This window comes from Mycothermus thermophilus, assembly GCF_041956435.1.
Source record: "Mycothermus thermophilus strain CBS 625.91 unplaced genomic scaffold VTJ04scaffold_3, whole genome shotgun sequence".
NCBI classification, from domain to species: Eukaryota; Fungi; Ascomycota; class Sordariomycetes; order Sordariales; family Chaetomiaceae; genus Mycothermus; species Mycothermus thermophilus.
Window position 1 is genome coordinate 2,378,266 of NW_027191429.1, and position 26,684 is coordinate 2,404,949.

The 26,684-nt window shown below is 54.2% G+C and overlaps 10 protein-coding genes across 10 annotated transcripts; 5 read left to right on the plus strand and 5 right to left on the minus strand.

Moving 5' to 3' along the window:
* Positions 1-42: 42 nt before the first annotated feature.
* On the plus strand, positions 43-2,273 carry VTJ04DRAFT_4987 (uncharacterized protein; the record flags this gene model as incomplete). Its single annotated transcript, XM_069363052.1, has 6 exons — positions 43-678; positions 785-896; positions 960-1,315; positions 1,421-1,527; positions 1,625-1,844; positions 1,923-2,273. 6 exons carry the CDS (start codon positions 43-45, stop codon positions 2,271-2,273), a joined length of 1,782 nt encoding a protein of 593 aa, XP_069219938.1.
* Positions 2,274-3,228: 955 nt separating this feature from the next.
* VTJ04DRAFT_4988 (uncharacterized protein) lies at positions 3,229-4,506 on the plus strand (the record flags this gene model as incomplete). Its single annotated transcript, XM_069363053.1, has 1 exon — positions 3,229-4,506. One exon carries the CDS (start codon positions 3,229-3,231, stop codon positions 4,504-4,506), a length of 1,278 nt encoding a protein of 425 aa, XP_069219939.1.
* A 2,183-nt stretch (positions 4,507-6,689) lies between these two features.
* Positions 6,690-10,672, plus strand: VTJ04DRAFT_4989 (uncharacterized protein; the record flags this gene model as incomplete). Its single annotated transcript, XM_069363054.1, has 4 exons — positions 6,690-6,977; positions 7,744-8,066; positions 8,254-9,427; positions 9,848-10,672. The coding sequence occupies 4 exons, from the start codon at positions 6,690-6,692 to the stop codon at positions 10,670-10,672; spliced, it is 2,610 nt and encodes an 869-aa protein (XP_069219940.1).
* Positions 10,673-11,227: 555 nt separating this feature from the next.
* On the plus strand, positions 11,228-12,127 carry VTJ04DRAFT_4990 (uncharacterized protein; the record flags this gene model as incomplete). The annotated part of the gene is made up of 2 exons (XM_069363056.1): positions 11,228-11,843; positions 11,901-12,127. 2 exons carry the CDS (start codon positions 11,228-11,230, stop codon positions 12,125-12,127), a joined length of 843 nt encoding a protein of 280 aa, XP_069219941.1.
* A 579-nt stretch (positions 12,128-12,706) lies between these two features.
* On the plus strand, positions 12,707-14,663 carry VTJ04DRAFT_4991 (uncharacterized protein; the record flags this gene model as incomplete). The annotated part of the gene is made up of 3 exons (XM_069363057.1): positions 12,707-13,783; positions 13,890-14,388; positions 14,506-14,663. The coding sequence occupies 3 exons, from the start codon at positions 12,707-12,709 to the stop codon at positions 14,661-14,663; spliced, it is 1,734 nt and encodes a 577-aa protein (XP_069219942.1).
* A 142-nt stretch (positions 14,664-14,805) lies between these two features.
* On the minus strand, positions 14,806-16,878 carry VTJ04DRAFT_4992 (uncharacterized protein; the record flags this gene model as incomplete). The annotated part of the gene is made up of 5 exons (XM_069363058.1): positions 14,806-15,511; positions 15,597-15,962; positions 16,048-16,254; positions 16,319-16,442; positions 16,527-16,878. 5 exons carry the CDS (start codon positions 16,876-16,878, stop codon positions 14,806-14,808), a joined length of 1,755 nt encoding a protein of 584 aa, XP_069219943.1.
* Positions 16,879-17,970: 1,092 nt separating this feature from the next.
* On the minus strand, positions 17,971-19,064 carry VTJ04DRAFT_4993 (uncharacterized protein; the record flags this gene model as incomplete). Its single annotated transcript, XM_069363059.1, has 3 exons — positions 17,971-18,044; positions 18,099-18,135; positions 18,888-19,064. 3 exons carry the CDS (start codon positions 19,062-19,064, stop codon positions 17,971-17,973), a joined length of 288 nt encoding a protein of 95 aa, XP_069219944.1.
* Positions 19,065-19,106: 42 nt separating this feature from the next.
* VTJ04DRAFT_4994 (uncharacterized protein) lies at positions 19,107-21,778 on the minus strand (the record flags this gene model as incomplete). Its single annotated transcript, XM_069363060.1, has 2 exons — positions 19,107-21,075; positions 21,579-21,778. 2 exons carry the CDS (start codon positions 21,776-21,778, stop codon positions 19,107-19,109), a joined length of 2,169 nt encoding a protein of 722 aa, XP_069219945.1.
* A 2,541-nt stretch (positions 21,779-24,319) lies between these two features.
* VTJ04DRAFT_4995 (uncharacterized protein) lies at positions 24,320-24,600 on the minus strand (the record flags this gene model as incomplete). Its single annotated transcript, XM_069363061.1, has 2 exons — positions 24,320-24,336; positions 24,411-24,600. 2 exons carry the CDS (start codon positions 24,598-24,600, stop codon positions 24,320-24,322), a joined length of 207 nt encoding a protein of 68 aa, XP_069219946.1.
* Positions 24,601-24,670: 70 nt separating this feature from the next.
* Positions 24,671-26,497, minus strand: VTJ04DRAFT_4996 (uncharacterized protein; the record flags this gene model as incomplete). Its single annotated transcript, XM_069363062.1, has 2 exons — positions 24,671-25,735; positions 25,793-26,497. 2 exons carry the CDS (start codon positions 26,495-26,497, stop codon positions 24,671-24,673), a joined length of 1,770 nt encoding a protein of 589 aa, XP_069219947.1.
* Between the last annotated feature and the right edge of the window lie 187 nt (positions 26,498-26,684).

Consider the following 26,684-nt stretch of genomic DNA (forward strand, 5'->3'; position numbering starts at 1 on the left):
CAAGTTGTCACACTGACAGCCTCTTTGACCCAAGCACCCAAAATGGCATCCGACGACGACGAAGCCCTCAACACGATCATCATCGGGATCGACTTTGGAACCACGTATTCCGGAGTCGCCTTCACTTGGAGCAAGAAAATCGAGCGAATGGAGGTCATCACCAGTTGGGAGTACCAGCTGCATTCCACCTCAGACGAAGAGAAAACGCCAACTGCTCTCTCGTACGACTCCAATGGCAACGCAACCTGGGGATACAACATCCCGCTGGAAGCAGAACGGGCCCAATGGTTCAAGCTTCTCCTCATCGACGAGACTGACCTTCCGGAGGATGTCCGGGGCTCGAAGAAAATACAGCAGGCCCGAGATTATCTCAAGAAACATAAGAAAACCCCGATCGCTGTTATCGCCGAATATCTACGTCTTTTGTGGAATCACTGCAACCAGCGCATTCTCGACACGGTCGGTCGTGCGCTGGTAAACTACTCCAGGTTCCACATCGTGATCACCGTCCCGGCCATTTGGCCGCAGTACGCTCGTGCTCGCATGCGTGAGGCAGCTAAAGAAGCAGGAATGATCACCAAGCGTGTCGGAGGTGAAACCCAGCTGGACATCATCTCAGAGCCAGAAGCCGCAGCGTTGGCCACGATGGCGGACATGGACGATCGGTGTGATGTGAAAGTCAGTAGTCAAGACCTGTTCATTCTTTGATCCTTTTTTTTTCTTTTTTTTTCTTTTTTTTTTTCAGTTTATTAGTGGTAACTGACTTCTTCACTTGGCGAATTAGGTTGGCGACAAGTTCGTCGTGGTTGACTGTGGCGGCGGCACCGTCGACATTATCAGCTACGAGGTGACCAGCATGTCACCGATGTCTGTAAAAGAATGCGTGAAAGGACAAGGTAATAAGATCTCGAGGCCTCTTGTTATTCGTCACGATCCGACACAAGCTAAAACTGGGACAGGTGCGCTATGCGGCGCTGTGTTTGTGGATGAGGCCTTCACCCAACTTCTCAAAAACAAGTTTGGCAAGCGAGTGTGGAAAAAGATGACGACCAAGTCCCGCGTTCGCCTCCTGCATGATGAGTGGGAGCATGGGATTAAGCCCATGTTTGATGGCACGGAACAGGATCATTTTCCTTTGCCTGTGCCTTTTGAGTGCATCAACTTTTCTTCCTTCCGACCAGGCGGGCCCGCTCCTCAAATTCTCGTCACCACAGCAGAGGTCCGCATGGTTTTCGACCCAGTGGTTGAGAAAATTGGGGCCATGGTTGCTGAGCAGTCCGTTGCGATCAAATCTCAGGGTAATAAGGGCCCGAAGGTACGTGTCTAAGACTGATCCTATGACCTGTTCATGGCAGGCTCGGCAGAAGATAATCATGCTGTGTTCTAGCTGCTAACAGAGGCCTCTCCATCTCTTTATTAGTACGTTATGTTGGTCGGTGGATTTGGTCGATGCAAGTACCTCTTAACCTCCCTCAAGAGATTCGTCGACGAGGATGTGGACGTTCTCCAATCTCGTGGATCCGCACCGTAGGTTCCCTATCTGGACAAACCTAATTCTTTGAATCTGTTATCTCCCTTCCGCGCGGTTGGGGCAGCGAAGCTGACCTCCTGGTTCACTTGATAGATGGACGGCCATTTGCCGAGGAGCTGTGATCCATGCTTCAACCATGCGAAGCTTGGGATCGTTCACTGTCGACGTGCAATCTCGTGTTTCCAGAGCTAGCTACGGCGTGACCAAGTGTTCACGATGGGACTCCTCAAAACACATCGCCAAAGACAAGTTCTGGCATGACGCCCACGATGCATGGTATGCTTACAACCAAATGGCATGGACTCTCAAGGCTGTACGTCTCCCAGTACCTCTGCGTTTGCCTGGTTTTGGTCCATTGTTTTTCAAGAATGGCGTCGACTAATAGTCGTAGGGAGAAGAAATGGTTTCCAACAAACCGGTCCGTTTCAGTTTCAACCGTTACTATCCGGCAGATGGATCCCTGAAGAAAAAAGTCCATGAGACCATCTACATTTGCACAGACCCCTCTCCCCCATCTCGGAAGGAGCCGACAGTGCAGAAACTTTGCAGTGTTGAGTGGGATGCGGAACTCGATCTTTCAACTCTGCCAACATTCACCAACCAGATTGGAAAGGTGTACTACAGGCTGTCGTACGAGATTGAGATGACTTGCGTTGGGGGCTCCCTTGACTTTGCTTGGTACCACAATGGCAAACGTCAAGGCTCCAAGAACGTCATTGCCAACTACGACATCAAGGAGTGAAGATGCAAGGTCGGTCCGAGCAGAGCATGGAGAGAGCAAAGAGGTAATATCTGGGAAAGGGTTCAAGCTGGGATGAGAGAGGAATTGGCCATGGATCATCAAGATCTCTCGAGGGATGTAAGATATTGACATCGACCTGGAATGGACTGGAATGCGAAGTGCGGTGACAACACCGGGCCCCAGCTGTTATGGGTAGACACAAATCCATGATTACCGACCCAGCAACACTGGATCTCAGGTACTTGAGTCAACATGCTAATCTCAAAGATGGCTCAAGTTTAGGCCTTGCTTCTGTGCGTTGGCTATTACAACGATGAACGCCATTCAAACTGTGCAGTGGAATGCAATACTCAAGTCGTGTGGATCCCGATTCATACAACAAGAATGACGTAAGTGTTGTTGCGTCTTACACTGCACCCACAGTAAGTCACTTTCCGCCAGGCTGATGACAAACCACATAATCCAAACAGCAAGGCAACCTAAAAAGGTTTTCAACATATTCAATTAAACATAAAATCTCACCATTCAAAATGTATGGTCCAAAAACCACGCCAGTTAAGACTGATGTACCTACATCTCCAAAGCCAGGATGGCGCCACTGTGTTTGCTGGGAGGTGTGCGGGGAAGCGGAAGGGCAGCATCGGATGCCCCGTCACACCACCATCCACGACGCGGGGGCCGGAGGCGACTCATGCAGGAGTATTTATGAAGCGATCGATCGGACAGATGGATGTAATCCATGATATTGCCTCAGGGACAACATCTCGAGGTGTTCCTGCCCCAATTGACCGTGTTTTGGCTGCGCTGCTCCAGGGCGTGGAGTGCATCGCAAGCTCGTCACGAACACTGGATGGACTTACACAATTGGCGCTAATTGACCACATCGCTTCCATCTAGCCATCTAGGTACAGTGCTGACATCACAGCCTCCAAGCGAACAGCGAGCAAACCTCATCATGAGCGCCTCGCCGCCAGTGGCCCTGCGGGGCATTTCCATGGTCGCGACCACGACCCTCCTCAACGTTTCGCGGCCTGTTTGCATCTCTGCTCTTCGAGCTCTAACCTCACAGGCTTCACCGGCCTGTAGAGCTGTTCTTGGCCATCACACTCCATCTCCAAGACTTACACGCCCCCTCCGATATTCCGGACATGTAGCACCCACACTCCGGGCATTCTCAACAACCTCACTTCGCCGCACTGACGATGCCAAAACCCCGCCCACGCCCAAATGGCGGGCCCCATCCGAGGAGAGCCTCAACCACCGGCCCGTCCTGGTCATCGGTGCTGGCAACATTGGCCGGCGGGTTGCCCTAGTCTGGGCCTCCAATGAACGCCCCGTCACCATCTATGACATCTCCCAGGAAGCCCTCCGCTCCGCAACCAACTACATCACTGACAATCTCGGCGAGTACTGCGCCCAGCGCGGCACCCATCCCGGCCATGTTAGCACCACGACCGACTTGCACATCGCCACAGGCACGTCCGGCGAGCCCGCTGTCGATTCTCACGGCGAAATCACCCCGGAGGAACACACCAAAGCCCCCTGGCTGGCCATCGAATGCCTCCCCGAAGTCCTCCCGCTCAAAACCTCCGTCCTCGCCATGCTTGAACGCAGCCTCCCGGCCGACTGCATCCTCGCCTCCAACAGCAGCAGCCTGACCACGGCCGAGATGGCCGCCGAAGGCCCGCTGCAGCATCCCTACCGGCTGCTCAACACGCACTACTTCATCCCGCCGCGCAACCGGATGGTGGAGCTCATGTCTTCCGGCGCGACCTCCCCGCCCATCTTCAGCTTTTTGGCGTCCCAGATGCGCCGCGTCGGGTTTGTGCCCGTGGCGGTCCCCCGCGACATCCAGTCGCCCGGGTTCGTGTTCAACCGCATCTGGGCGGCGTGCAAGCGCGAGACGCTGGCGGTGCTGGCCGAGGGGGTGGCCAAGCCGGCGGATATCGACGCGCTGTTCTGTGACTTCTTCCATGCCGAGAAGGGCCCGTGTGAGAGGATGGATGAGGTGGGATTGGATACCGTGGCTAGGGTGGAGCAGCACAACTTGGAGAGACAGCCGAACTTGGGGAGTGAGAAGTTGCTGCAGTGGTTGCATGATAATTACATCCAGCAGTGGAAGTTAGGAGAGAAGAGTGGAGATGGGCTGTATACGTGTGAGGAGAGAGAGGCGTTGAGGGAGAGGCATCATTTCCATCGGTTTAAGAACGTGGATGAGACGAGGGGAGCGTGAGGTTTAAGGGTGGGGTAAGCTGATGGTTGTTTGTTTGTATTCGTTGTGTTCTTGATTTTGCTGAATGGGGGGACTGGGGAGATGAGACTCCGATCATTCAGGGGTGAAACTGTCAAAAGCAGAGGGAATATCATATGAGAATATGAGAGTGCAAAACTCGTCACGGGTTCTGTTATTTAATGTAGGCTTACAATATCATTCTCGACCTCAGGTTTCTCGAGATTAGTCCAACTGTGCCATGATGGATGATGCTCATACTGACATGACATTGATGGTTGAGGGATTCTCAGTAAAACGTACGGTATTGCAATGGTAAGTAGCTCATATCAGTCTGATGACAGACAAGCGAAGTATAAAGTGGATGATCAAGCAACGGCCATACAATCCTCGATCAGGTGAGCTGAACGGATTACCCTTCCCAAGATCTTACCAGATCAGTCACCGTCGTGACTATCATGGGCTTGCATAACCGCCCTGAGGTTGCAGGTGGCGCTGTGGGACACACGGGAAAACAGAGATGCAGTATATCAGACTTCTTTCCCCACAGCAAAAATCATCTGGAGTCTCGTGAAAGCTAGAATGTAAAGATTGAGTTTGGCTCCGGAGTCTCTCATTGCCATGTTCAGCTAGCTGGTGTATAATAAACAACACAAACACCTCCGCTCTGATGCAATTCTTGACATTTCTCCCTGGTTCTCTGGCCCTCTTGTGCCCAACTCCGAACTCCTCTCATAACCACCCAACGTCGTTCAACTCTCAGGCCATCATCCCAACCTACCTCCTCAAACCTTCCTAGTTCGTGACACAACATCGTCAACAACACCATGGCTCGCTCCCAAAGCTTTCGACGTTCCAAGAAATCTACCACCCCTTCTGCTATCTGGCCCATAGAAAACAGGCCCACCTGTACCTTCTGCAAAGCCAACCGCCACCCCGGACGCTGCGACGTCATGACTACCCTCATTGCCAACCCCAATTATCCCCCAATCCTAGAAAGCACGTCCAACTGGGAGCTCTGACTCGGTTACGTCGAGATGGAGGCCCGGAGACACGGGGTCTGGGACCTTGTCAACCCCGAGTCGAACAAGCAGCCCCTCAAATTATCACGCTTGCAGGAACAGGATGGTGATTGTGAGGAATTACACTGCTATATCAAGCGTGGACAACGGAAGGATATTGGCCTTACGGCGGTGTCGGAGGCTCTATGGTCAACCGTGCCTCATGATATATATCGCTAGGCCGCGTTGGAGGCATGCAAAATGGAGGGTGTGTTTCTGAGGAATGTCATCAAGCAGCTGAGGAAATACCTGCCTTATGCACCTGAACTTGGGCTGGGGGTTTGGGGAGAACATGAGATGCGGTACCAGGCGTAGAGGGAGGAGGCGGGCCTAGTGGAATGGTCGAATTGGAAATTAGGAGTTGGAGTGAGTCATGGTAAGATTCGGGACCTCAGGGTTGAATTAAACGCTCTCATCTACTGTCACGAGGACCGGCGCGTGTTGGTATTTACGGCAACGCAAACATGAAATGTATTCCTAACTTGGATGATGAATAAGAGGAAGAGGCGCGAGCAAAGGTCTCAATCTGTGCCGAGGGAAGGTATCTATATGGTGTTCCTTTGTTTGGTATAGTTTGTAGGCTGCGGACGAGCGTGGAAAGGAGTCCCCTGGAATCAGATTTGGCCTTAAATGCCCTCTTCTACTTCACCGTTTGTTTTTAGGACCCCGCTCGCCTGCTCTTTAAGGGGCAGATGTCTGATGTTAGACTGGTCGGAAACTTCGTCATACCGGTGTCTAAGAACGATCCTCTGCTTGATTTACAGAGGTAAACTCGGCCCATGGACTTGTCGAACATATGAAACATTATTAGCCCATGATTGAACGTAGTATGAGACTAAGGGAAGGGCGCTATCATCGTGTTTTTTCTTTCCAGGTTTCAGCATCCTTCCTTGCTAGAAGTACGCTTATACAGTACTTATGGCCATTAGAAAGAGGATCTGGTTGGGCATCACATTTGTCCTGCGAGGTTGCATTGGTTTGGTGTCAGCAGCCGGCCGGTTGGACGCTTGTTTAGGGTTGTTAGTGCCTTTTGAGTACCCCCAGGCCTCTCTGCCTCCCAACCCCGCACCTCTCCTCCCTCCAAGGTCAGGGCTTCAAAGTGCTCGAACGACCGCCCCCTTCACCATGGAAGTCGTGGGCGGTGTCTCGAGCGTTGCGACGCTCCTCGAGCTCACAAGCAAGTTTCTGCTATATCTCAAAGACGTCAAACATGGCCCTGCGGACCGCGCGCGCCTGATCGCCGAGCTTGATTCAACCAAGCATCTCCTCGAACAGCTGCAAAATCGTATCAAAAATCTCCCGACTGTTGGAGACGATGTTACATCGAAACCTACAGCATTCATGACATCTCTGGTTATCCAGAGCGGCCCGTTCGATCAGTGCGAGAAGATCTTGAATGCCCTGCTCAAAAAGGTTGGAAATACAAGCTCAGGCCAACAGCGAAGATTCCGAGATCGATTCAAAAAGGCTGTTGGTAATTACCCTTCGTTGGCCATTCGATAAAAAGGATGTGGATGATCTATCGACAGCATTGGAGAGGCTCAAAAGCAACCTCAACCTTGCTCTGACGAGCGATCTTGTGTGCGTTGAGACTTTTCGAACCCAACCATCCCTCATCACTGACCCTGTAACAGTGAGATTGCGGTTTCGTCTTCCGGAAAGCTTGGGGAAATCGCCAAGGGTATCGACGACATAAAAGTGAAAGCCCGGAGCAAAGAGGATGAGGAGATCTTAGACTGGATTAGTCCGATCTCCTACCGGCCTACGCATGAAAGCATCCTCGAAAACGCGGAAACGAATACAGCCCAATGGTTTTTCGAGTCCCATGAGTTCAAGAAATGGGCATGGGGAGAGAAAGCAATTCTGTGGTGTCCAGGAATTCGTGAGTTTCTCGATTGCTGTGGTTGTATACGGATTCCTAGGTTACTGATGTCGGTGGTATGAAGCCGGTGCTGGGAAGACAACCATCAGGTAAGCTCTTGATATCTTGAACACTCTATTGCGCTTTAGATCTCGCTGGCTAATATCTTGGAGTGCTTTGACTATCAACAAGTTGGAGAATTGCGGGTCAGATCAAACCATTTGTTTCTTCATTTATTGCCGCTACGATGAAAGAGCACAGAAAACCCCCTTCACTGTCTTGTCAAATCTTCTCCAGCAGGCACTGAGACACCCTCAGATGTGTCAACTGCCCCACGAGTTGAGGGCACATTATCAGCAGTTCAAGCAGGATCAACGACTGCCAAACGTGAACGACATTCTCGGGATTCTGAAGGATGTTGTGTCAGAGTTTACGACCTTCTACGTCATCATGGATGCCCTTGACGAGTGTACCAACAACGAAGTGGCAACTTTGGAACTCATCGACACTATTCGGTCTCTCAGCAGCACGGTGAAACTCATGTGTACCTCACGGCCGATCCCGGTTTTCGAAAGACACTTTGAAAAACTGGAAAAAACGATGAAACTAGAGATATCCGCTCACACCGACGATATCAAGCTGTATGTCAAGTCTCGAGTCCAGGAACTACAGAAACGATCGCAGCTCGTGGGGAGGCCAAAGATTGGTATCACTCTGGAAAATGAAATTATCGATGCCGTAACAACTCGATGTCAAGGAATGTATGTGCCTCCCTAATTCCGCCCAGTCTTCACCTTCCCCTTAATTGCCACTGACCACAATCTCCAGGTTCCTGTTGGCCAAGCTTCATCTCGATTCTCTTGCATGGCAGTTGACCGCCGCCGACATTCGAAAGTCACTGAAAGCTCTCCCCAAAACTCTTGACGAAACTTATAAGGCTGCCTTGCACAGGATCCGCAGCCAAAGCCCTGAAGCCAACCTCAACAAGACTGGAGAGATGGTCTTGTTCTGGGTGGTTTTTGCACAGAGGCCGCTCACTATCAACGAACTTCGCCATGCATATGCCGCCTTGAACTTGTCTGAGGGCCAGTCCATCACCGAAGAGGACCTCCCGGACGAGGACGCTCTCACCAGCTTGTGTTGCGGACTCCTTTCCGTGGACAAGGAGTTAGCAACCGTTCGGATGGTTCACTACACCACCAAAGAGCATTTTCAATCATCCTTGTACGAAAACGAAATCAACGACGCTCATCTGAGCATGTCCAAGAGCTGCCTCTCCTACCTCATGCAACCTGAGCTAGGGAAGGAGGGTGTCATCGATCGCACCCTGGATTTCATTGATAAGAATCTCATTTCAAAACTCCTGGAGACAAATCCATTCTTAGGCTATGCGTCTTTGCACTGGGCTAGCCACATCCAGCATGCTTCTGATCAGCAACTTCACGACATGTGGTCCCAACTGAAAACCTTCTTCTCAGACAAGATTGCAATGAACATTGCCGAGGGGGTTTGGATTCAGTTAGACAAGGTTTCGTTGTGGGAGACCGAGCATTTCTGGGAATGGGCTCCGGTCTCAAGCGCCTGCTCTTACGCCGCCCGGTTTGACATACCACATGTGTTGCAGCGGTTATTGGGGTCGCAAGAAAGCGACCTGGTCAATGTAAACGACTACGGCACCAACGGAGCTACGCTATTGATCCGTGCGGCGTGTTATGGTGCCGACAAAACCGTTGAGTTTCTCCTGCGCCATGGAGCGGATCCCAATATATATCCTTGGGCCGCGAAAGCTTCCGCACTTCATTTCGCTGTCGAGAACTGCAAGGACTCCACTATTTCATCCCTGCTGGAAGCAGGCGCCCATCTTGAGTCAGTTGATCGAATCTTTCGTCGAACGCCACTTCTTCTGGCCGTTGGCCGCAACCGCATTCACGTCGCCAAGCTCCTGATCGACGCAGGAGCTGACATCAACACGCAGCACAGGAGAGACGTGGCTCCAATCTTTGTTGCCGCAAGAAAGAATCGACAAATGGTGGACTTGCTCCTGAATCACGGCGCAAATCCGTCAATCAGGCATCACAAAAATGGAGATACTCTACTTCATTTGGTTGCACAGTGGCCTTGCTGGCCGGAAACCGGATATGTCGCCAGAGCTCTGATTAATGCTGGAGCTGACGTGAACGCGAGGAACAATTGGAACGGAACTCCGCTCCATCACTCTGCTCTGAACGGGAACACGGAAGTTCTGGAAGCGCTCCTTCAAGCGAACGCCAAGGTCGATATTGAAAATATACGGGGTGAAACTGCCCTCCATACTGCCGCCTTTCACGGGAGACAAAGATGCATAAACCTCTTGCTAAATGCCGGTGCGGACGTCAATGCCCTGGATAACTGTTCAAAGACACCACTTGACCATGCTATACAGGGGGGCAATGACCCAGAGGTAGTAGAGATTCTTCTTGACGCGGGTGCGGATTACGATCACAAGAGCAACGGGCTGCCCGGCTCTACACCTGTGCACCTCTGTGTGAGGTTCGCAGGCCTACAATGTGCGAAACTCCTAATTGATATCGGCGCTAATCTCAACGCACTCGACCACGAAGGGAACACACCACTTGCCATCGCTATCTACAAAGAGATGTGGGAAACCACAGAGATCCTCATGGACGCGGGGGGCAGTCTTGATGGCATGTCGCCGGAGGATCTAAATCCCTTGGACAATGATGCGTGGAGGAGCGTCGGGAAGGACGACCGAAGCACTCTCGACAGGATTGGGCATCTCGTCGATCAAGCCAAAGTCTATTACTGGGAGAACATGGCTGAGCATATTGCACGGGCTTCACATTTTCACTATATCAGAGATCTCAACTACCGCACTCCGCTTGCCGTTGCGCTCATCAGGAGGAAATGGAGATACGCAAAGGATCTCCTGGAATCCCCGTGGAAATATGATTTCAACGAGATGCACATCGGGGCTCTAGAAGAGGTGGAGGCTTTGATCCGGAACGGGTCTGCTTGGATTGATCCAGACTTGTTGCAAAGGATCCAGGAAGTGATTGATCGCGCAAGAGAGTGTTGGGAACAACGGAGAAGGGATGGGTTTGTCTCGGAGGAGGAGACTTCTGGTACAGGCACCCAACACCAGGAGGCCCAGAAACCTGTTCTTCGACCCCGCGGTGTCCTTACGATGAGGAGGAATGCGACGAGGGCTACAGAGTGTGCTGTGGATGCTAGAAATGGTTCGGGCTAAGAAGAGATCGTTGCCAAAGGAGTCAAGGGATAGAGGGAGTGCGAGTGTTCATGGTATACCTAGATAAAGGAGAATGAAGTTAATGCTTTAATGAGATGGGCAAAACCTGGGAGGGAAAGCAACACATGCATGAGAGACTCGAGCGATTGACGGATCTTGAATACATCCAGCTTTGTAAACCTCCACATTATCATCATTCTCCTTTTCCGCTGTGAACTTTAGGTGTCAACCATGTCCATTCTAATAATATAGGATTTTTGCCCTCGGGCCATCAATCATAATTCTGGTTCGCAAAGGCAGACTTGTAGGCGCTAGGACTACAGTAAATGGATGGGTAATAGATGGAAGAGGCTCAAGTGGACATATCTTGGCAAGGCCCCCAATGGCACCATGCTGCCTGATCCCAACTTTCAGCGCCCCTCTCCAACAACACCAACATTGTTAGATGTCCCGCGCCAACAGTCACCAACGATAAACTTTGTCATCTTCTCTATTTCAGCTTCAGTACCGTTGCTGAAAATCCATCTATTGAGTCCATCAAGCTGTCTACCCCCCATGAACACCCTCCTCAAATTTGCCCTCAGCTTCTACAACCTCCGAAGCGCCATCATGACTCCACCATCACCGCCACCTCCACCACCTCCCTCAGCCGCCAGAGTCCTCGAACTATTCCACAACCAAATCCGCCAACACGGCCCAGACCTCACCTCCTTCGTCACATCCCAACTAGGACACCCACCATCAGGGCTGTCAATCACCCTCGACAGCATCCAGCTACCCGGATTCTCAACCTGCTGGGTCTGGTTCGTCGGCAGTCCCGACTCTGAGGTTGAGCGTGCCGTACTTGACTTCTTCAAATCTGATGCTGGGACAAGAGCCTTGAATACCACTGAAGGGGTGGAGTTTAAACTCGCGAGCACACGACTGCAGCTGCCTCCCCCAAACCGAGCGCTAGGCGAGGAGGTTTGGCTTCCCAGGGGTTTTGTCCCTGCGGTCTCTCCTCTACAAGAGGGGCAGGATGCTCTGGTCATCCCTCTTTCGTTTAAGCAGAAAGACATCTACCATGGTCACTCGTGTCTTGCCACGGCAACCCGCGCATGGTTGCAAGTGTCGCCAAAGACGGAACTAGAGCCACATTTGTTGGTGCAGGTGCGCCAAGATGACTGGACTGGTAAGTTCTGGTCTCTGTTATTCTGAGCAAGCTGTTGTTTGCTGAGGAGAAACCTAGGTTGCGGAACGGGTTGCGCAGAGTACAGACAAGGTGCCGAGGAGCAATACCTCGGTGGATGGGTCATCGACCCCCATGGGTCGGTAATACAAGGCGCGACGGTGTACGGGGAGGTTGCTGACATTGTTGGAAATCGGGGGTATTTGGTAAGGCCGCTGGGGGATGTTGGTGATAACAATAACAGGCAAGAAACAACGAGTGGTTCGGAGAGTCGAGGGTCCAGTTGATTAAGAGGCATGAGTAGTATCCTTTATCCTGCTCAGTCTAAGCGTGGAAGACGACGAGCCCCGGACAGCCACTACCAAGTTACCCTCTACTATTCAAGCCCTTTATTCTCCGGCGTCTGCTTGCCCATGCAGATAATCGAATCTCGGCCTTGTCTGTTTCTAGGTGTAGTTTCTGTGACTCAGCCCCAACTCCGTCTTGTCTCCGGTCAGTGCCTCTACATCGCCTAGCACATATTCGAGTCGAGGACTTTGGTTCCTTCTTGGGCTGCACTTTTATATCATCTCAAAATCACATGAAGTATTATCTCCGGATGTCTTTGTCCAAGAAGACATGGAAGAGCCTTGATCCCATCTCGAACACAGCGAAATAGGGGAGGACAGGGTTAGGGTTATGGCAGCGTCAGGGGCTACAAAACTTCCCCAATTTGGCAAAACACCAGAACATTCTCACCAAAACCAACACAACCACCGCCTTCACCAAACCTCGATGGCATCAACCCCAGGACACAAACCCATTTCCTGACCATTTCCTATCTCTTTACCCTCTCACAAACATTTCTCATTAATATTCTCCTCATCATGACCGAGACTCTGCTCCCAACCCTCCTCACCATCCTCATCACCACCGCCCTCCTCTTTCTCATCTACCTCTCCCTCCCCAAACCCCTCCCGGGCAGCCGCATCCCCTACAACCACGCCTCCACGCGCCGAGTCCTTGGCGACCTGCCCGCTCTGATAACGCACTACTGCGAAACGGGCGACCTGGCCAGCTTCGTGTCGGAGCAGTGTCGCAAGCTCGGCTCGCCCGTCGCGCAGCTGTTTTTGTGGCCGGTTACCGCTGGTCGTCGGCCGGTGGTGGTGGTTGATGATGTGCGCGAGGTGGAGGATTTGGCTGTGAGGAGGACGGGAGAGTTTGCGTCTTCTTCTGGGGGAGGGGGTTTGGGACTACATCCCATGGTGTTGGATGCTGGGAGGACGGCATGCAGAGGGTGGTGGGAGGAGGTTATGAAGCCGGAAGTTTTGAGAAAGGCTGTCGCGGAAAAGGTACAGAGGTGTGCGGAGGAGCTGGTTACCCTGTGGAAGAAGAAGTGCGAGCTCTCCCGCGGCAGGCCGTTTGATGCGCGCGAGGATGTGGTTGTGGCGAGTATGGAGGCGGTTTGGGCTGCTTTGATGGGGGAGCGGGGAGCAGATGGTCTGAGGGATGAGATTGCCTCGGTCAAGGTTCATCGGGCTGGGCAGGACGCTGAGGAGTGGGAGGAGGATTATGGGAGTGATGATCTTGATCAGCCCGTGTGGTTCCGCGGAGCGTCGAGGTCGGTGTTGTACCGGGCTGTGGAGTATTTCAGCGGCAGCAGCGCGAGCGTTGTCTGGGCGTTGTTCCCTGGGTTGAGGAGGCTGTTGTTGTGGTTGATGCCGCAGTATCGGGCTTACAAGTTGGTCAAAAATCGGGAGATTGGGAAAGCTGTGACCGAAGCGAGGAAGAGGGTCGAGAAGTCAAAAGGGGAGGATGGTCCTGCTGCTACCAAGGACAATGACACATGCGCAGTTGACTTTGTTCTGCGGAATGAAATCATCCCACAAGCCAAGTCGGAGAAGTCCGCGTCGAAGCTGAATGACCGAACGCTGCGTGACGAATTCTCTATGTTCCTGATTTCGGTAAGTCTAACCAACCTTTCCCACCATCATCCGCCCCTTTACGCCACGCCATCATATTCTCGACGTAGAATCCCCCAGGATAGGCATTCAACTAACACCACGACAGGCTCACCAAACAACCGCCGCGCTCCTCCTGTGGACAGTCAAGCTGCTCACCAACAACCAACCTCAACAATCCCGTCTGCGCGACTCCCTCCGCGCTGCCTTCCCATCCATTCCTCCAACCTCAGACCCCTCTGCTGAAGATATCCTCACCGCGTCCATTCCCTACCTTGACGCCACCCTGGAGGAGATCCTCCGCCTGGCAAACCCCGTTCCTCTCCTCTCTCGCACTGCTGTCGTTGACACCACCATCTTGGGATTTCCCATTCCTAAGGGCACACAGGTCTTGTGTAGCACCGACTTCAAACGTGACCCTGTTGTGGAGGTGGCAGAGGAGAAGCGCAGCGAGAGTTCTCGCGCAGCGGGGCAGGGCCTTGTTGCAAAGGGCTTGGATCAGTTCATGCCTGAGCGGTGGATCAAAGTTGATATGGATGGAAAGCGGACGTTTGATCCGGCAGCGTTGCCGAGGTTGAGCTTTGGAGTTGAGGAAAGGAGGTGCCCAGGTAAGTCCCGTGCTAGTCACCGTAGTCGGTGTGACAAGTCCACGACACCCAAAGCCCAAATGCCGATGAGTCCGTCCAGAAGTCAGAAACTAACATGGGTTTGTCATGGTGTTGTAGGCAGGGAGCTCGCCATTCAGCAGCTTCGTATTTTCTTGGTCCTCTTGGTGTGGAACTTCCAACTGGACACAATTCCGGATGCCTTGAACTCGCAGCTGATGGAAGGTGGGATCTTGCGGCGGCCGCAGCAGTGTTTTGTTCGGCTGGAGAGGATTTGAGAGGGGGGCATCAAGGGACAACATGCCATAACTACCCGAATATTAGAGCTTATGTACCTGAGCTTCTGGTAAATCCTGTATCCATAAGCCAGGTAGTTAATCTATATCCAAAGCATCTCACACAAGTCACGACCTCCGTGCCCTACAATTCTCCCCTCTGCCTAGCAACCTCCCTCGCCGTCACCGGCCGTCGACTCACAATCCCCATCGCCGCCACCAACGCCGCGGCACTAAACCCCGTCAAAATCTTAATCTGGGTCCTATACCCTTCCGCAAACGCCAATCTAACCAGCCTCATCCTTTCCGGATCCAACTTATTCATCGCCCCTAGCGCCTCTGAAATCTCCTGCGCCTCTTCCGGCGTGACCACCCCCGCCAAACTCTCCCGGAGATGGTTGCTCATCACCGCCGAGCAAATCGCCAGCGCTACCGTCCCTCCCAGCACCCGAATCTGTGTCAGCGCGCCCATCACCACCCCCGCCTCCTCCTTGGCCACAAGGAACTGCCCCAACGTCAGCGCCGTGGCCAGCGTCATACCGAAGCCGAGACCCATGACCGCCTCGGCGGCGTATTGGAACGCTGAAACGCTGTCTCCGGACAGCGGGATCGCGATGGCGAGGCCCACGCCGACGAGCTGGATGGCGGAGCCGACGAGGATCAGATGGGCCGGCGGGACGTTGAAGTTGGAGGTTAGCACGCCCGAGATGAGGGTGGCGACCGGGGAGGCGAGCAGGAGGGGGAGGACGGTCAAGCTCGCTTGGACGGGGGATACGCCGTACACGGCTTGGGCGTGTTGTGGGAGGAGGAAGAGGATGGTGACGAAGGGGAAGCCGATGAGGAAAGTTGTGCTGGTGGTAGGAGTATTTATTAGCAATGGTTCGTGGTTATTAAGCGGATAATGAAGGAAAGGGAAACATGGGCTGGGTGACGTACCACATCATGCTGGCGAGCTGTCGGTTCTTCAAAAGCCCCATGGCGAAGATGGGCTCGGGGGTTGTGTTGGCTCGTTCCAGGCGGATTTCCCAAGCAATGAACACAATCCAGGTAAGACCTGAAAGCACTAAGGTGGAGATGATGGCTGCGCTGTTCCACGGGTATCGACTCCCGCCAGACTCGAGGGCAAAGACGAGCAGGACGGAGGCAGCAAGGAGGGAGATGGCACCGACAAGATCGACTCGTCTGGTGGACTCTCGAGAGAACTTGGATCGTAGTCGCTCACCAAAGCTCAGATTTCTGGCATCCTTGCTGGCCGGGAGAAAGATGGCAATGATGAGGATTGCCACTAAGCCAGGTGGCCCGCTTAATTTTAGTGTCAAGTCAGCATCATCCAAGACTCAGCAACATGACCAGGAAGAATGGATGTGTGAAGCTCAAAGATGCTCACTTTAGCAAAAACACCCATCTCCAACTCGTCTTTGCAGCAATCGCGCCCCCAACCAACGGCCCAGTAAAGCTGGCAATGGCAAAGACGGACGAGATGATGGCCACGTATTTGCCGTACTCGGTCACTGGAACCATTGTTGGTGCAAGGGCGAGGACCATGGAGTAGATTCCCGAGCCGCCGATTCCTTGGAACGCGCGAAGGATGATTCTAGGTCCAAGTTGTTAACAGTAGGTAAGCTGACGAGGGCAATCCCAGAACAATGAGAACTCACAACTGCGTCATATTGCTAGCGGCACCACACCCCAGGGAAAAGAGCATAAACACAGTCAACGCGAATAGGAGCATAGTTTTGGGGCCGAATATGCTGGCCAGCTTGGCGTAGATGACCAGGAAACCTGTTGAAATGGGAATGATTCATCCGGTGAGCTGTCTGGCAAAGAACCTTTTGTCTTGTTCTCATCCAATGCAAAACATCTTACCAGTGTAGGTCAAGAAATAAGACGTCACAACCCAGTTGCGCTCCTCAAACCCGCTCAGCGCATCAGCTATAGACACAAGAGATGTGCTGACGATGGTGGTCTCGAGAGTGGACAGGAAGAGGGCAATCCAGATGCCCGCGGTGAGGACGTGGAGACGCCATCCTTGGAGGAATTCGGGTTGTTTTGGTTCTGACGGGCTGGGGGCCTCGTCATCCTGTGGTGTTGGTTCCATGTGTTGTTGTTCGTCCTTTGCGATGGTCTTGCTGTTGTTGTGTTTGTCATCCGGGTCTGCAACAAGGCCAGCGGGAAATTGGACAGGTGTCGCTTGGTGATGGTCAGGGGGGTCGCCCATGTTGGATTCTTTAACAACAGTCATGAACAAAAATGAAGCACATTCGGACTGCGATTTTCAAGGACTCAGGTGATGAATAAACTCCAGTTCAACTGTGTTCTCAAGATGTCGGGCGTGGTGGGTGGATTTGACTTGGATTCGTTGGGTCAAAATTGTATGAGGCTCGGTGTCATCTTCCGCCCCGAACTCTAGCCTTTTGAATGGAGCAGCCCCCTGCTCAGCCATCCAACCATGCAACTCTCTTACTACCATACAATTTTGTCAGAGACAAACAAAATGGCTGTTGGATTTAATTAGAGAATACGAGTTGGCATGTCAAAGCTGTCCGCCTCTGCCACTTTCCAAAACATATGGATGAAATACACATGGATGTTGTGTCTTTCACGGAATCATGCACGACGGAAGTTTCCGGCTGGTCCAACCGCAGTCCATCAGCGGTTATAATAGGGACTTCAAAACAAACAATGCAACCAAGCAACCATCCATATTGCACATCTTTGGCATGATCACGAAATGTCTTCCAAGGTTCTTGATGCATCATGGTGAGAAAATATTTACACCCTTGGCGAACTCCCCGCCGCAACCAAAGGTGAAGGCATTAAGAAGAGAAATTATCATCTTCACTTCCTTCTTCCTAATTATCTTCAACGACCCTGCTCACTGAGATAACGATCCCAGCCTTTTCCTCAACTTCCTCCCCCATTTCTCCCCTTCTCAAACTCACTCCATATGACCCGTTTATTCCCTCTTCCTTCTCACTCCATACTCACTTCTTCCGCCCCCTCCGCTTCTTCTCCTCCACCGCCTCCCTCTCCTGCCTGCAAATCTCACAGCACCGCGTCCAGGACCGTCCAACCAGGTTCTCGCAGTCGCAGTATGGGTAGTTGCGGCACATCTTCCACGTGGCCTGGCGGTGGCCGCAGGAGTAGGTGATCTCGTAGCGAGTGCACATTTTGGTTGGTCTTGTGGGGATGTTGTTTGTTTGGTTGGTTGTTGGTCTGGGAGGCGAGAGGGGTGGTTAGGAATTGGCTTTGTGTTGAGGGGCGTGGGCTGTTGGTGCCGTGAATGTTCAACATGTGGGTTTGGGTATTGTTATCCGTACCTGAGGCGTTGTCGGAGGCGGCCGGGAGATTGAGAGAGGCTTGTGGAGGAACCTTTGAGATGCACTGTCTATTCTGTTAGTGAGTGATAGTCAACAATTAAGCAATTGACACACATACCTGTGTCCTCAGAAACGTCGTGAATGACGAAGAGGAGCTTGGGAAAAGCTTATCCAAGGCGCGTTATAGATTTTAACTGGTTTTTCGTCAGCGAGACCGCCACCACCGTCGCTGCCGCCGTCGCCGATGTGCAAAGATATCTTACCGTTCCCTGTCCAGCCAAAGATACCTCGTGACGTTCGTGAAAAAGAAGAAAACAACCAGAGAGAAAGGGGGAATTTATACCCTGACTTCAGACCGATCTGTGCAGCCTCGCCGTCGCCGACGGGGCATGTCGTCGATGGCAACGCCGAGAGAGAGAGAGAAAGAGCGGCTCGTTCGATGGGGAGAGCGCGGCTTGAGGATGGAGATCGCGGCTGGTTATGCGGATACTCGCCGGGGTTGGTTGCCCTGGGCCCGGTTTTCTTTTCTCTGGTGGTGTTGTGGGTGAGTTTTTTTTTTTTTTTTTTTTTTTGGTTCGGTTTGCTCTCCCTCCTGGAAAGTTCTTGTTCTCGACAACCTCCCGCAACCGCAACATTTGATGATTTGATGAAGTGAGTGATTCCTGAGATTTGGTGGTGTGTGTGGCGGTAATAGATGCTGACAATACCCCTGAGTGAGCAGTGCTTTCTCTTGACATACGATGGATACATGGAAGAACGACAATTCGAATACAAATCTAAACAAGGTCTCATCATCAACTCTCCAAGTCGGGATACGTTCCAGGTACGTTTGCTCTCAGCGCATCTCAACATCGACAGTTAATATTTGTATGTACTCAAACAAGTTGACCCAAATATTCCTACATACAGAGAAAGAGAAAAAGAAAGGGAAAATGCCCATCCCAACAACTCCGGCGCTGTGTTCCATACCATAACACAAGGACAAATCAAAATATACGACACATAAAGAAAGGCAGAAGCACATTAGCCTCCCTTTCAACCATCCCATCCTCCCAACGAACCCATTCTGACAAACTGACTCCATCATCAAACCACCCACATCCTCCAACCGAGGTCAGCACCTCATCTACCCCGTAACCCTCCTCACCCAAAGTGTCGTCCCCTCCCACTCCCCCTCTCTATCCAGCCTCTTATACGCGCGATGCAGCTTCAACCCCAACTCATACTCATCCCGCTGGATATCCGCCAGCTCCTGCCTCAGCGCCTCCACTTTCTGCTTCTCCTGCTGGCGCTTGCGCGCCACCTCGGCGCTGTCCATCAGCCGGTCCGCCGGCATCAGTTCCGTCATCTGCTTGATGGAGCGGTTGATGTTGATGCGCCGGTTCGCGAGGGCGCGGAGCTGCGCCTCGAGCAGCGCGACGCGGTCCTTGGCGGATTCAGCCGATTGTTCGGGCGGCGCGGGAGGGAGGGCTTTGTCGGAGGGGACGGGGGTGGTGGCGCGCGAGGTGGACGAGGAGTCTTGCGCTTGAGCTTGCTCTTGGGCGCGGGTGATGGCCGGGTGTTGTTTGGGGGTTTGTTGTTGTTGTTTGTCGGTGTTGCGTTGGGCGGTCGCCCAGCTGTTGGGGAGGGAGGGAACAGGAGACGGCTTGTTGGTGGCGGCAGGGTCCTCCGTGTCCTGGCGTGTCGTGGCCGTGGTGCTTGTTTCGAAGGTGCTGATGCTGAAGCGTGATGGCGGCTGCACATACGGCTCCTCCGCCTCGGCCGCAAGCGCGGGCTTGCCCATCATCTTTGGAGAGGGGTGCGGCACTTCGGTCATGTGCGAGTACACCGACGACAAGGACTGCTGATGCTGGTGTCCTTGGGAGTTGGTCACGACCGGCGGAGGCTTCCTGCGAACCGCCTTGTTGGTGTCGGGAGACGGCATGTACTGCTTCGGACTGGGAGTAGGGCTGGCGAATTGCCCATCGCGGACGAGTTCCCGGGCGGCAGCTACGGCAGGTGCTTCATTGGACACGGGGTTGCCGGTCAAGGGCTGGCTCGCATGCCTTCGGGACTGCGACTGAAGAGTTGGTTGCTGCGACTGAGGTGCCGGTTGCTGATTCTTCGCGACCTCGCGCACTCCCGCGCGAGCCGGGGCATTCCCGGGAGGAGGACTGACGGGCGGGGTCTGGCTCCGGGCCGTGGCATCTGCGGGATTGACCGACTTCTTCGCAAGGAGACCGGTCGGGATGATCCTCCTGCTGCTCTTCTCGGGGATCTTGAGCGGCGGCGCATTTGGGTCATCGCGAACGGGCTCAACAATCGCCGTGCGCCCGCTTGCGCCGCGCCACATGGGTCGGGTTGAGGTGAAGGCGCCAGCGGCGGGATCTCCATTGTCCTTCGCTGCCGTGGCCTTCTTTGCTATCCTCCGCACGCGGTCGCCAAAAGATGAGGTCGGCGCCGAGGTGGGACTGGTCTGAGGCTCCGCGTAGGCGGTCGCCGAGACGCCCATGCCCTGCGCGATGTGGGTGGGCTGGGACTGGTACGGACGGCTCTGGGCGCCGCTGTTCTGCCCTCCCGTTAACGGATCATAGCGGGGTGTGTCGCGCGGGACGTCGTTCTGAGACCGGTTCGCCGACTGGCTGCGCTGGTTTGCGTGCGCCTCGCGCGCGGCGGCATCAGACTGGCGACGGCGCTCGCGGCGCATGGCGGGAATGCTCTGGGCATTGCGATCCTGCTGCGAGGGCAGATTCGGCCGAGGGGGCGAGTGGGCAACGTACGAGTGGGACAGCTCGAGCCGGGTATGATCGGTGGGCGGAATGCCGCCCTTGTACATGTATGCCGCACCGCCATCGTCCTCGTCTATCGGGGAGACGTCGCCGGGCACCACGACATGGGCGGCCCGGGCGTCGGGCTCCGGAGAGCTGGGCGGCGAGATTTCATCGGCCCCGCCGTACCGATACCCGTACGCGGTCGCCACGGTTGCGGTGTAAGACGAGTCCAACGGGGGAGAGTCGTCGGAGTAAATCGAAGATGGTGGGCGAACCTTGGTGGTACGGATCTTCAGGCGAGCTGGATTGCGGAGGGGAGGTTCCTTGATGGGGGCCGACGTTTCACTGCAGGTGGAAAGAAGGGAAGAGGTACGTCAGTGAACTTGTTGCTTGCGACCAAGGCTCGTGGGAAATAAAGCAGGTTTGTGTGGGACGCGAGGCAATGGGCAGAAATGCGCTGACATCAGACAAATAGGTACCTGACCCGACGCTCATCAAAGGGAAGGCTGCCCGACGGAACCTAGACCTTCAATGGGATGATGGCGGGGCTGAGCACTTCAGGTCTGCGTTGCGCACTGGTAACGCCGCTAGCACAGCAGTTGCGCAGATGCAGCAGGTGTTCCAGGCGTTACCCAAACGGGGACAACGCCGCAATCCGCTGAAGGACGCACCGCCGCTCGGCCCCTCACCCCGCAACGCTCCCGCCGGCCTCCGGCCCGGTCACCGTCTCTCATCCCATCTCAGAGACACGGAACGGAGCTCTTGCAGGGCAGGTTTGCATGAACAAACCAACAGCATCGGGACATGTTGTAAAAAAAATATTAGACGAAAGGGAAAAAATCACTCACAATCGTCCCCCGAAGAACTCGCGAGGCGGCCTCGACGGCGCCGGCCCCCCCTTGATGGAATAACTGTATCCCTTCGGCGTTCCCCCGACTGCTCCGAAACCAATGCCCAGGCCGACACGTATCGAGTCGTCGTCGAGAGGGTGGGCGACCTGCAGCTCCCTGTCCGAGTTGTGCTGAACAATCTTGAATCGTTGCCACATGGTGGTTGGTTGGCTGGTTGGTTGCGTCTGTTGAATGTGTCTCTCTCTCGTCCTCTCTGAGACCTTCAACAGCAGAGTAGAAAAAAAGATGGCTCTTTTGTCGTGCTTCCAAGCCGAAATAACCCTCTTTTCCCCTGTCTCCTTCCCCTTTTTCCTTTTTCCGATCTGGATGAATCAGCTTGCTCCAATGCCGCTTGACGGTGTCAGGTGCTCAAGAGATGCGAACCAAGCCCGCGTTGGATCGTCACAGGCGGTGGTGAGACAGGCGAAGCTCAGGGGTGCAGAACCGGCCGCCCCCAAAGTAACACGGTCTTTTCCGGCTGGGAAATATATCAAATTGTCAGGATCAAAGTGGCTCGCCTGATGGTATGTACTCCGTATATCCGTTGTCGTTGTTCCCTTCCTCTCAGGAATGGGAGGCTGAGCAGAGCTCGAGCTCGTTGTTGTTGAAAGGGATTCGTAAAGTGAGAAGTGATGATATCATCAACAAGGGGTTCCTCTAGACAGAAATAGCGGTCGAGTCCTTCTTACTAAGTTTATTTACTGACGACCCACCGCGTCAGGAGGGGAGGCTTTATTATGTCTTCCCACAGCCGGCTGCTTGAAGCCCATCCAGTCCGTCCGGTGTATTGGACTGCAGTGCTACTTTCAACGGCAGCCATCCCGCCCTAAGCTCATGTGTTTAGGGGCCGGGGGCTATGCGGCCCATCAATTGGGTTGCATGTGTTATTTACATCTGTTTTTCCTGTCTTCATCCAGAATGCGAGTTCACCAGTCATGTCTGCCGGCCTCAAGCATTGAGCGGCGACGGCGCGGGCGGTCGTGTTAGCGGGTCGCCGGTGGCTTCGGCTCGCGGCGCCTGAACCACAAAACCCAAGATCCGTTGGTCCTCGCTGCATGCTGCTTCGGCCCGCAACGGCTGATGTCGTCTGCTGGGTGCCAAGACATGCCCTCTGTCACAGGTCAACGGCCCTGGGAACGTCAAGCCCCCCATGTTTGTTGCTTGCCCCTGGATCTGGGGAGATCCACTGGACAAGCTTCTCGTGATGACTTTTTTCCACCATGAACTTCCAACAGCTTGCGGAAAAGAATGGGCGGCATTTGCAATCCAGAAGCTTTTCAGAATGCAGATCGCTGTCCATCTTTCTTCAACCATATCAGCCGGTTTCCGGGTGCATGCGCTGGGGAGGCACGGCAGGAAAACCGCGGCTGAGCCGCACAAACCCAGAGGAAGCTGTGCGACACACAGAACCAGCCTTGTGAGGCGCTCCAATTCCAGCGTGATGTCGCCTCTGGGTTGGGATACGAATACCTGGAACCTCTGCTAGTACGTAGGTACGTAGTATGTACGTACTGTGCCACATGTGATGGTTGAGAGCAAAATGCTTGGTGGCCGGCAAGGGCTCGTGTGTTTCAGATGGATGAAGCTGCAAGGTTTGACGTGATCTCTGCAGGTCCGTCAATCTGGTGGGCTAAGATTGGAGGGGATCAGAGTGTGTTTCATCTCGAACCAGGTCGTTGACAGTGAAGGGGGGATGCGGCCCGAGCTCTTGCATGCCAAGATGCATGGTGCTTGCCCCAACGCCAGGTCTGGGCCTGGAGACTAACCACTTGGGAGCTCCGGATCCTGTGTGAAGCTGGAGAAAAACCTTCAATGGAAAGGTGGTCGATCAGTCCGGTCTCGACGTTGCGGAAGCCGTGCCGGCCTGATGAGCAGCTCGATCTTCGTGGCAATCTCATGCACTTCGGCAAGAGACTCCGAGCCCTAACCCTGGCTTTGATCAGTCTGTCTTGGTTCATGGGCTTGCTGGAGAATGACTTACTCAAGCCACCAGCACGCACACGGCGCAGCCATATGGAGAGCGGCATTCTCTGACGCTCAAGAGAGGTGTTCCGGACCTTAGTTAGAGAAGAATGAAGTTGTGTGTCTAAAAAAAGAAATTTTCCAGTTCTGGTCAACTGGAGGCCACCTCGTGCGAGTGGCAACTTCCACTTATAGGCTCAGGTTGATCAGACAGGTCAAGAAACACCGTCAAAAGTGGAATGCAGGGTCCAAACATCAACGGGCCGACAATGGAAGTAAATCTCCACTCCGCCCTGGGGCTTTCGTGCCTTCTTTGGCAGGTCCATAGGTCCATGGATTTCTTCCTCTTCTGCAGCCCTGGTGTCTCAATGACGCCAGCTAGACCGGCTGGACTCTCCAATCTCCTGGGCGAAAGCAACCTGGGAGGTAGACTGGTCAATGTAAAGCCACAAGACTTTAAGGGAGGACTCGAGGAGGAGACATCAACCTCGAAGTGATCATGGATTCTTTAATGCCTGGCCCAAAGAGGACCTCGGTTTAGAAGAGTTTGTCCAGATCTGGACGTCTTGAGCTTTCTTGAGCTTTTCCAACAGACCCCATGCATGTCGTGCCCTCTGGACAGAGCACAGTAGTCACGGTCAAGTTCTTGGATAGCTGGCGGACATATCGGGTGTTTCCAAAGTTTTGTTAACACATAAGATCGGAATGGGAAAAAGAATGCGATCAGAGAACGGACATTAGAATGGACCACTATCTAGATATATAACAGTGACAAGAAAGCGTGTCTCGTACAAGGTCGTCAAAGGTCCTTATACACCCCCTTTTAACAAGCTCGGGTCAAGAAATCGAACATGCCCCCACGGCAATGCCCAGGAGACTTCAAAAATTGGACCACAGCAAAGTCCAAGCGACACTGATGACCGAACCAAAAGAAAGCCGCACCAAAGTTCAAAGAGAAAACCGTCCCGGGTATCCATCTAATCCCAAAGCGCCATCCGTACCAATAACTCCAACCCATAATTACCAAAAGCGCCCAATATATCAATCAATACCCGACCCATCCAGTCATGAATTACCCGTCAAACCAGTCATTGGAACCGTTTCAACTCCATCTCCAACGCCGCCTCCAATCTATCATCCAACACCTGATGGTCCGGCGCCTCCGGGTCATACACGGGCATGAGCACGCTGCCCAGCGACGCGCTCGGCGCGTGGTGCCGCGTCATGCGATCCTCCTCGCTCGCCTCCTCCACCACCACCGTCGTGACCATGTCCATCTGGATCCCCCACCCTCCGGACGGCCTACTCCCCTGCCCCTCCCCCGATCGTTTTCCATGACTCTCTCCATCCCCTCCGGTATTCCCACTATCCCTCTTCCCACTCCGATCTTTGGCCCCAGGCGAAACCGCAGTCCCAGGGAACTTCAACCTCCTCCAACCCTCCCGCCTCTTGCCCAGCCTGCCCAACTTTCTTCCCTCCTCCTCTCCACCACCCCTCTCGCCCCCATCCCCGGCGTCCCTCCCCCCACTGTTCCTGCCCCCTTCCACCCAAACCATGTTCCCCCACCTCCGATCGTGCGGCGTGCGCATAAACGTAAACGTGTCCAACCCGGTGTCCTGCTCGTCCACGTCGCTGCTGAACAGCAGGCGGTGGCGCGTCACGCCCCAGAGCAGCACGTCCAGCCAGCCGTTGCTGGTGATGAGCGCTCCCGCCGTGACGAAGTAGGCCAGGGGTACGTCGACGCCCGCCATGGTCGCGATGCGGCCGAGTGCTAGGGGAGCGGTGCAGAAGATGTAGATGATCGGGTAGAGCAGGAAGGCTTTGTGGTGGCCTCCCGGTGGTGGGGGAGGGGGGGGAGCAGCAGCAGCGGTGCGGTTGGGATTGGAGCTGGTACCCGGGCGTTCAGGGAGTGGTTTGTTGCGGAGGGAGTAGTTGGGGTGGGAAGTCTCGGTGGTGTCGTGGCTCGAGGTTGGGTTGATGTTGGTGCTGGATTCGTTGGCGGCGGGGAGCTGGGCCTTGAGGGCGGCTGCTTGTCGCTTGCTCAGCGAGAGCCAGATGAGGGTGTACAAGGCGCCGGTGATGGCGAGGGCGAGGAAGATCCAGAGGTAGTGCAGGTAGAGGCGCAGGCCTTCGTAGCGGACGTTGATCCAGCACTGGTTTCATCGTCAGCAAAAGTTTATCTTGGAAAGACATACAAGGGACCGACATACCCACGCCGTCGCTCGGACAAAGAAGCCTCCGTACTCCCTGCCATTATCCGTGATGGCAACGCCGAGCACCATCAGGAGGTAGTTAAACAACCACAAGGCCACAACGGCCGTGTACACGGCCCATTGAGGAGGCGTGTAATTCCTCACAATCGCCAGGTACGTGTGCACCGCGATGGCGGTAATGAACAAGCTCGAAGCGACGTCGCCCGTCTGGATAAGCCAGGCTTGGACCCAGCAAGTCGTGGTGCGGACATCCAGCGCATCGCGGCCGACCCACACTGCGTTGAGAATGAACGACGCGGCCTGATGGATATCGGCCAGCAACAGGTTATATATCAAGACCAAAAACTGATTCGGATGTGGACGCTTCTTCTTCTGCGGAGATGGTTTAGCGGCGGCGGCCGCCGCCTCGTCACCCACGAACAAACGCTCGGCGAGGCCCAGGTTCAGGTCGACCTGCGGAGAAGAGCCCGAAGCCGCTGCTTTTGCTGCTCGTGCCTGCTTCCGCGTACGGATGTGCCACCGGATGAGCTTGACGGTCAGGTAGAGCAGCACGGTGGTGGAAGTGACGAAGGAGAGACAGCCCAGGACGGCGCAGGCGATGAGGCCTCGACGGTGGACGGCCGGGAGCGGGCTCAGCGTGTCGCTCTCAGGGTCTAAGGGGGCGTAGCCACCGCTGTTGCCGCTGCTACTGCTGTCCGCCATGGTGGAGAGGTGTAGCAAGAGAGCCGCCCAGCAGGTTCCTGCTCACTTCATCGCTGTGAGGGTTTGGCGGGAGCAGTTTGAGCGTGGTGTCGACAGGCGTGCTCACGACAAGAAGGGAAAAGATAACTAGTACCGGGGGCGTATTGGAGGTTTTGTTGTCCCTGAAAGGGGGGGTCGGTCCTTCGTA